A 9,559-nucleotide genomic window follows, 5' to 3' on the forward strand; every position below is an offset into this window, starting at 1 on the left:
TATAAATTAAACTCAAAAATAAATTTATAAAGAGCTGCAAAATCAAATTGTAATCATTTAAAATTTATTAAATATAAATTTATAAAATGATTTGAATTATATTAAATTCATAAATATATTAGTCCAAATAAATGTCATGGATTAATATAATTGGGCTAATTATTTAAGTCCAATAAATATGAATTTAATTGATTTGGGCTACAATAGATGAGCCAATTTGTTAAGCCCAAATTCATCTTATCCTAGAGGCCCATTTTGGTGCCACATGGGCAAATGACGTGGCATGCCAAGTCAAGCAAGAAGCCAATAGGATCATGACATGTGTCAAAGATGACAAGCCCGCTCCATAAAGCCCATATGACATGTCACTTAAATATGATTGGTCGAAGGGAATCTTGTTCCAATCGCAACTCCTCTGTTCTAAAACTATAAATAGGGGTCCTCATAATTCAGAAAACAGAAAAATTCTAAACAAGAAGCTAGAGAAAATCCGTGGTACAAATGCCATAAAATTCTCTATAAAGCTACAAGTTTAAGAATTAAAGCATTTAAGTTCAAGAACGATCAAGATCAAGACCATCAGATTCAAGAACAAGCTCGAAGCCCTTGAATTCAAGCAAAAGTCAAGATCAAGATAAAGGTCAAAGTTCAAATTCATCGAAGATTCAAGATCAAGCTTTAAAGCCCTTGAATTTATATTTGAAAAGGCGAATTCAGAGGAATCATAGAGATTGCAACACTCGCACTTTGAAATAATAAATATGATTGTTGCTATAATTTTCCGTTCTTGATTATTATTTTCTCGACGCGAATTTTATTATCTACACAAATCTCGCATGAAAAAGTTATATATGCTCTTTTGTCTGATTTCTTTTTGCTTACATATTTCTTTACCCAATATTCTCTTTCTCTTTACTCTTTTTTATATTTGCATGTACATTAAAGCATGTATTAGCTTTTTTCTGTTTTTGCTTGTGGTGGGCACGGCAATGACAATTCTGCTTTTCTTTATTTAATTAAGGTCGGCTTTTTTTTCTTTTTTTTTTTTTTAATCATTACAATTATGATTCATCGTAATATGACTGTACTAGTAACCACATACTAGTATTGAGAGTCATAATTTGAACTCTATGAATAATAAATTCTCGAAATCTCGGATCCACTCATAAGAGGTGTTTTAAGGCTCATTAGATAATTAGTTAGCTCTAATAATTTCTATTTAAACACACATATTATGTGTAATTTTATAGAGATAAACAACATAGAGAAAATATAACAATCCTGCTTCAACATATTGTGACAATCACCATTAAACTTACTTGTTCTTCTGGTAGCGAAAGCGGAAGAGTAAAATGAACTCCGGTTGAATTTTACTGGTCAATGGTGGTTGTCAAATTGAATTTATTTTTTGTGCGTAGTTAGTGAATTTCTCATTTTTGTCACATTTAGTAACTGTTCAATACAGTTCTCTAAATCTGGAGAACTGTCCTTTGTGTTTATTCATGTATGGCCTAATTATAAGTTGCCTTTTATTGTTGTTTGAAGATTTGTCAAGTGTTGATTTGGCTCTCTCTTCGGGATCACGCAACACCAAAGTGTTAAAAGGGACCAACAAGGGTTGTGCGGAGTGGTAAGTACTCCTTCATCATTAACCAAGAGATTTCAGGTTCGGGTACCTTTGGGTACAGAGTCGCCTTTGTTAGGGATGGTTTTACCCCCCAATGTGGTACTTCCCCAGTGTGAATTCGGATTTAGTCGGGCTCCAGTGTGGATACTGGACTGTGGGACTTTCCGGCGCTAATCCAAATTTAGTCGGGATTCAATGTAGGTACTGGATACCGGATGTGAAATCAAAAAGGAAAAAGGGAAAATTGTCTGATATACCCCTCAACTTTGCCATTTGGAGCTGATATGCCCCTCGTTATGAAAGTGGCTCATATATACCCTTACCGTTATACAAACGGCTCACATATACCCCTACCGTTACAAAATGACCTCACATATACCCTTAATTTAACGGAAGTGAAAAAATAGTTTTAAATTTATGTTTTTGACTTTTAAATTTTAAAAAAATCATGTAGGGATACATATGATCCTTCTAGCAAATTTCAAAGTATATTTTAATCTTTTTTATACATAAATTATTTTCTAACGTCTTTGATTATCATTTTTTGAATTTCTTATTCTTGTTTTATTTTTTTCTTTCGTTCCTTAGTGTAAAGAGAAAATTTTAAAACTAATTTTTTTGTGGCTATGTTAAAATTTAAAACTATTTTTTTCGACTATATTGTTATTTAGTTTTTGTATTGAAAAAAATTGGGTCATCGATAATAAAGTTTACAAGAAAACTAGTGAAACATAAATAAATTTGACCATCAAAATAATAACTTTAAATTAGTCGTTGAAACAAAAAAAAAGTCAAAAAAAATTATGTGTGAGGAGGATTAAATATACCAATATGGGATTATAGTTTTTTAAAAATAATAATAATTAAAATATTAAATTAAAATTAATATTTTCACTTCCGTTAGAAGAAAAGGGTATATGTAAGCCATTTGAATAGCACTAGGGACATATATGAACCACTTTTATAATGCAAGATATATCAGCTCTAAATGATAAAGTTGAGGAGTATATCGGACCCTTTTCCCAAGAAAAAAAGTGTTGTGAGGGAACCACTAGTACAAATTAAAATGATCCTTTAATCTATTAATGTTGCAAAAGAAAATCCCCTGATACAAGTTTGAATAAGCATCTCTTCTTTTGGTGGTGTCCACTTATTTTTAATATCACTGTAGAAACAGGAACACTTTTTCTTTTCCAACACATGAACATATATGCACATGATCAAGTATAGAAAGAATTATGAGCAAAGAATTCTATTCTATGTGACCTCTTAATCATTCTGGCCATGAGCTTGCTTAGAGGTGTACAATTTGATCCATGTCTCCTATCATCTATACAAGAAGATCTTTTGATTATGAAGATTCTCCGAATCCATGATCCTAATCATCGTTATAAGATCGATGCTCGCCAACTGCTTCATGTTGTTGAGAACACCATGCATTTCATCTCACCTAAGGTTATATATATATATATTCTTTCTTAATGTCCAAGTTATCTTCTTTTGTATATGTTCTTTATTTATGCATATTTTCTTGGATTATTCTGCGGTGCTAAAAACATTGCAGAAGTAGCTGTGATTATGAGTTTTCCTCCCTGTGTTTATGTATTCGTTGAGGTTTTTTCCACCATATATACAATCATTAAAAGAAACAAGAAATGTGGGCTTAATATGTTGTTCAAACTCTTCAAAAATGTTAGTGGAGGGCATATAGCATCCTCTTAAATAGTGCAGTTTTGGAGGATCCGACAAACAAGACAGTGAGAGTTTTAGGCATATAATTTAATGTAGCAGCATGACAGTCTGGTGTTTTTTTGTTTCAGTTCTCTGATCCTCAAAGCAATTATATGAATTCGTGGAATGTTGAAGTGTTTGGGTTGGAAGAAAAGCTTGGATACACTATTAAAAAGATTTCACATGAGGTAAGTGCTTTCTATGTGTTTTATAATCATATATTATATTTTGTTCCCTTCCTCATTGTTCGTGTTCGTGGAGTTAAATAAAATAATTTGGTTATCGTAGATTCTCTGCAAATGCCACGAGAATGGAGACTTACATGAAGAAACTATGATGTTGTTTGAAACTTTAGGCCCTTTCAGATGGGATGCTAAAGTAGTTTTAACACTTGCAGCTGTTGTTTCAATATATGGCGAGTTTTGGCTCATAACACAGCTAGTCCATCGCAACTCTTTGGCAGCTTTAACTGCAAAACTTAAGCAAATGCCTAAAGAATTGAACATGTTAAATATACAATTAAAAGCTTTGAACTTGTTGATCGATACTATGATAGAGGCAGCAAATCTTGTCCTCGACTTTGAAGGCCTGCCTTTGCAACAACAACTTTTAGATGATGATGCAATTGTTGTTACAAAGTCGAAGATGTACATAACAGTCTACTGGATTTTAAGAAGCTCGATATCATGCACGTCTCAGATTGCAGATTTCAGGACCATGAAAGATAACCAAGTGCATGTTTTTTCCCTTTTCCCTTCATTTATGTCATTTAGTATATAATATCTTTTAGTTTGTTAGTTCTTCATGATCTCTTCACCAGTAAATAAGTTGACGCGAAAAATCCTAACTCCAGGCATTCAAATTCAACAAGCATTGCAGCATGGACTCTCTTCAGCTTGGTATACAAGCTAAGTGGCTTATGCAATGACCTCAGAGAGAAATTACGTACGTGCCAAATGCAAATAGGTGATTATCTTTCTATGTTCCCTTATTATAGAGAATATCTTGTTCGACAAAATTCACATGAAAAGAAGTTGAAATTCTTTTGTTGTTCTCAGGTAGAAGGTTTCCTGAAAAGATACGCGATCTTTTCAAAGTGTCCCATTTTGACAATCAAGAGGTGCTTCGTGTGTTGTTCTCGTTGAAAAATGACTTACCACTGAAAGATAGCTCACTAGAAAAGGTACTTCTTCTTCTTCTGTGTAAGTTATTTTCTTAATATGTAAGTGGAGAATCAGTAGTCTTGTGAGTTAACAAATGAATGCTAGCAGTATTGTGGCATCCAAGAACTGGAAAACAAGGTGGTCATACTCTTGATCTCAAAGCCAGAACTCTTTACCGCAGAAAAAATATTTTATCTAGTACAACGAATGCATGATCATCCGTTACATAAAGAGATTGGAGGAAGCTATGCAATTATATGGGTTCCAATTCCATATTCACAAACCTGGAGTTTGACTGATGAGATGAACTTCCAGTTTCTGTCAAATTCATTGCCCTGGTTATCAATCCGACACCCATGGTCACTACATTCATCTGTGGTAAACTTCATTAGACAAGAATGGAGCTACAAACACGAGCCCGTAATGGTAGTATTAAGCACTGATGGTGTTGTCACAAACTTAAATGCTATTGACATGGTATGGCTATGGGGGGCCAAAGCATTTCCTTTTTCAACCTCAAGAGAAAAAGAGTTGTGGGAACAGGAAAACAGGATCTTGGAGCTTTTAATTGATGGGATTGACCCTTTATTGACCAATTTGGTAAGCTTTTATATGTTGCCTTTTGCCTTTTAACCAATAATCTAATACTCTTTACCTGTGCTTTTAGTTGTTAACCAACAGAAGATATATATTTCTTTGATGTTAGGTAGAGGAGGGTAAACAATTTTGCATCTACGGAAGTGATAACGTTAGTTGGATTAAAGAACTTAACGACACATTAAAGAAAATTAAAAGTGCTGGAATTCAGCTTGAAGCTATTTATGTTGGCTATAAAAATCCATCTAAAGTTGCAGAGATCATTTTAGACATCAGCATTGAAGAGAATTTGAGTATTTCCCTATCTACGACGAAGATGAATTTGTTCTGGCTAAGGCTGGAGAGCATAAAGAATTCAGTTGCTAGAGTAGAACAAGCAGCTCACTATAGCAGCAGCTTACAGAAAGTGTTAAGATTGCTAGAATATGCTTGTGAAACTTCGAATGATTGGATGATCATTGGAAAGGGATTATCAACTGATGTAACGATCCTCAAGGGGAGAGAAGTCCAAGAATGCTTAAATCTTGTTCCTGAATTGGCTGAAAATGTCGCGAAGTTAGGATTATTTAGTGCTATTAGATGTGCAATGGGATCTCCTCTGCCTGTTAAACCCTGCTATCACAACGAGATCCTTCCAGCTGAAGAAGGATTGACTGAAGAAACTGTAGTTTGCTCGCGTTGTAAGCGTCCTGTGGAGAAGTTTGTTGTCTACCAATGTAATGTAACAGAGTCAGCAGAAGCAGAACAGGAGGCAAAGATTGATTAGCTTTTGAAATAATATATTTTCTTAGTGAGGTCTTATTACATAGAACTTTAACAAACTCATTGTGAGTAGGCATTCTTGATGAGTGATCTGCAGTTCTGCATTAACACATTTACTCTTAAATTTCAAAAACAAATGTAATGCAGTACCATGCATGTTTTTTTTGTATGACAAAATTGTCTCAATGAGATGTTGAAACATTTATGTTGAAGAGTTAAAGAGTGTTGGTTTAGTTTGAACTAGTAAGCTTATAAGTAATGTCTGCTCAATTTCAAGTTAGAACTTGAAAGTTGAATGAAACTAAGTTCCATTTAGTAGACTACTTGTTTATAGCCCTATGGTTGATTTTTTTTTTCTTTTTTTGTTGAGAGAATCACCTATATTCAACTTTGAAACTTTAGATAAGTTATTTATTAAATAATTAAAAAAACGGAAAAGGGTCAAAATTGCCCCTGAACTATGCGAAATAGACCACTTATACCCCCCATTACATTTTGGGATCAAAAATACCCCCGCAGTTATCCCAGGAGACCACAAATACCCTCAAGAGTTGACACCCCAATTTTTTAGTGACGTGGCAAGCCACATGGGACTAATCCCTCCACCTAAGCATTGCCAACTAAGATTCACTACAAAAGAACTTGACTTTTAGTGGCGACAAAGTCGCCACAAAATCCCAAAATATTGTCACTAAAGGTTATGAGTGATTTTTAGTGGCGACTAAGGCTCCAACAACCATTCGCTAGTAAAACCTATTTTTTCAACAAAAAAATATGATAATTAATTTTCGATTGCGACCTAATTTTCTAAAATAAATAACTTGCAATATCCATATTAAAAACATCCAATATTATTACGAAAAATAATCAAAATTACTTCTCAATTCAAATCTCCTACTATATATATAATGCATCATTATACATTTTATACATTTACATATGACATAAAAATAAAACATATAGTGTCTTCAAACTCCTACTTAATCGATATCATATTTGGTTTTTTAAAAACAATGAAGAAAAAAAACAAAATTAGAATTTAATGTTAAAAGCTTTTAGTGACGATTTTCTGGGCTTTTGTGGCGACTGTTGTTGCCGCTAAAGGCCTAGTTCTTTTGTAGTGAATCCTAGTTGGCAATGCTTAGGTGGAAGGATTAATCTCACGTCAACAAAAATTTGGGGTGTTAACTCTTGAGGGTATTTGTGGTCTCTTAGGATAACAGCAGGGGCATTTTTGATCCCAAAATGTAACGAAGGGTATAAATGGTCTATTTCATATAGTTCGGGGGCAATTTTGACCCTTTTCCGTAAAAAAAAAAGCATATAAAAAAGCACTATTATCCTTAATTACTTTAATTCAATGTTAAGTGATGAGAGCATATACCAGTAACCACCTTCCTTTATGATTGGTTAAAGGATAGCATGGTGCACTAAGCTTCTGTTATGTGTGGGGTCTGAGGAAGGGTCGGACCACAAGGGTCTATTGTACGCATTTATACCTTGCATTTCTGCAAGAGACTATTTCCACAGCTCGAACTCGTGACCTCTTAACCATCAACTTTATTATGGTTAGTTAAGATGGAACTAAAATGCCTGAACTACAAGTGTAAGTGTCATGAGATGAACATAACTACTAAGACTAATTACAAGAGTGATCAATTTTTTTATCTAAATATGTTGAAATGAATGGCGTTTGCATATCATGCAATCAAATATGAGCTTTAGTTTTCTGTAATAGAAGAGACAAACTTAAATTAACTTACAACTTTCTATTGTACATCATGCAAAATATTATTTAGGTAGTTTATTTTTCTTTATACCAAATAAAAGTCTCATATGTATATATGGTTCTAAGAGGAAAATTTCACTTATATCAGAACATCCAGTGGGTCATTTAAATTCTTTTCTCATCTGCTGCACAAATTAACAACAACAACATGATTTTGTGGCAATTATTTAGTTGAAATAATATAATGGTTGCTATATTATATTTAGGGACAATAATAAATATGAGTATTTATAATGAACACTTTATATTAAATACCGCTAAAGGCTTTAGCGACTCAGGATGTAATTGCATCAACCCGCTAAATGTTTCTGCGGCAACAAAAGAAAAATATATTGTCACTAAATGTTTCTTTTGTTGTAGTGGAGTCTGAGGAGGGTAGAGTGTATGCAAATTTCATTCCTACCTCGCGGAGGAAGAAGGATTTTTTTGAAAGACCATTTTCACACTAATTACTAATACTAAAGTTAAAGATGAAAACCAACATTAAAATCCTCAAAAAGCAAAAGAGAAAGAAGTAACAAAAAAAGAGTGAAGCAAGCAAATAAATTAAAGCACCCCATGATTGGTGTATGAGAAGTCATTCTCAATGTAAAGATTTTACCTCAGCTTCTACTAAACATTTTGTCCTTTTTTATATTCAGTTACCTTTTCTTTTACCAAGCACAATTACCTTGCTTTTTCAAATGTTTAATTATACTTTGCAATATTCCCAAGCTTCAAATTGGTCCACAAAATCATCCCTTTGAAGTAACCAGAAAAAGTGAAAAAATATAAATCTTGATTCTTAGCTAGATTTTCTTGATACCTCTAGCACTTTACGATTTGACATGCTTATTTTTTTCAACTTGACAAAAATATATTATGAGATAGGAAATTTGAACTTTGAAGAGCATATGTTATAAGTTATAATATAATTGAACTTTTTGAAACTATTTTATCCCAGTTATACTAGCTAATGTATATCTTATTAGTGATTGTTTTTAATTAATCAACAAAAGTGAATAGTCTTTCAGTATGAAGCAAAGGCTAGAAATTTAATGCATTGCATCTTCATACCTTTTTTTTTTTTTGAGATGTACTTTTAGGGATTTTGAAGTATAAAATAACAAATCTTTCATTAACATGAGAAAATGAGTCTTATAACTTATATGTACATACTAATAATGTAAGAATTTTTTACGCAATTTGCTCACCTGAAATATATCTACAAGCTGTAATTTTCATATAAAGATTGGATTTGTAAATTTGAAAATAAGGCAAGTTATCAGCTATAACAAATAAAATGTAACTTGCCCTACCAATGTATATAGTTTAAAGTCTTTAGTTAATTCCAAAACTCATCTTATTTGGTTGATACTTACCCTCCATGCATGTCCTTCATCATGCAATTTTTTCGAAGTAAAGATATTTACATGTAAATCTTCTTAAAATATGAAATTTATAATCTTGAAAAGAAGACATATATAGTATCTATTAGTATAACACAAAAAATATCTGATAGTGTAAAAGAAACCTTTAAACTAATTTAGGACAGGGGTGGTGCCGGAGAGCTAGGTGGGGGTTCGTGGGTTCGGATGAATCTAATAGTTTTTCGTGGGTTCAAAACTTAAACTCAAGCATACAAGCATGCATCACGTGAAAATGAGAAACCCCAAATCTTAATTATAACGATAAGAAGAATTAATGCTTTGTCTAATTTACTTTTTACTGTGAAAGGACAAAGATGTTTGCTTCATAGGAGCCATTCACAGGACCAATTCCAAACCTCTTTCATAACTTTAGACCAAATTAGAAGCAAAGAACTTGATTCACCATCACCTTTAATTATACCATTTCAATAACTTATATAAACCCTTTCTCATGCCTAATTTATTTCAACACACAACAATA

The 9,559-nt window shown here is 32.8% G+C and overlaps 1 protein-coding gene across 1 annotated transcript; it reads left to right on the forward strand.

The window, feature by feature from the left end:
• Window positions 1-2,746: 2,746 nt before the first annotated feature.
• On the forward strand, window positions 2,747-6,059 carry LOC125866762 (protein SIEVE ELEMENT OCCLUSION C). The gene is made up of 7 exons (XM_049547112.1): window positions 2,747-3,082; window positions 3,448-3,546; window positions 3,647-4,092; window positions 4,212-4,324; window positions 4,417-4,541; window positions 4,630-5,121; window positions 5,228-6,059. Exons 1-7 carry the CDS (start codon window positions 2,912-2,914, stop codon window positions 5,882-5,884), a joined length of 2,103 nt encoding a protein of 700 aa, XP_049403069.1. The 5' UTR covers window positions 2,747-2,911; the 3' UTR covers window positions 5,885-6,059.
• Window positions 6,060-9,559: the final 3,500 nt, after the last annotated feature.

This window comes from Solanum stenotomum, chromosome 6, assembly GCF_019186545.1.
Source record: "Solanum stenotomum isolate F172 chromosome 6, ASM1918654v1, whole genome shotgun sequence".
Taxonomy (NCBI): domain Eukaryota; kingdom Viridiplantae; phylum Streptophyta; class Magnoliopsida; order Solanales; family Solanaceae; genus Solanum; species Solanum stenotomum.

Coding starts and splice junctions, on each gene's coding strand:
- LOC125866762 (XM_049547112.1), top strand. CDS start 2,912: ATGAGCTTGCTTAGAGGTGTACAATTTGATCCATGTCTCCTATCATCT. Junction 3,083..3,447: donor TGCATTTCATCTCACCTAAG/GTTATATATATA, acceptor TTTTTGTTTCAG/TTCTCTGATCCTCAAAGCAA. Junction 4,542..4,629: donor AAGATAGCTCACTAGAAAAG/GTACTTCTTCTT, acceptor GAATGCTAGCAG/TATTGTGGCATCCAAGAACT.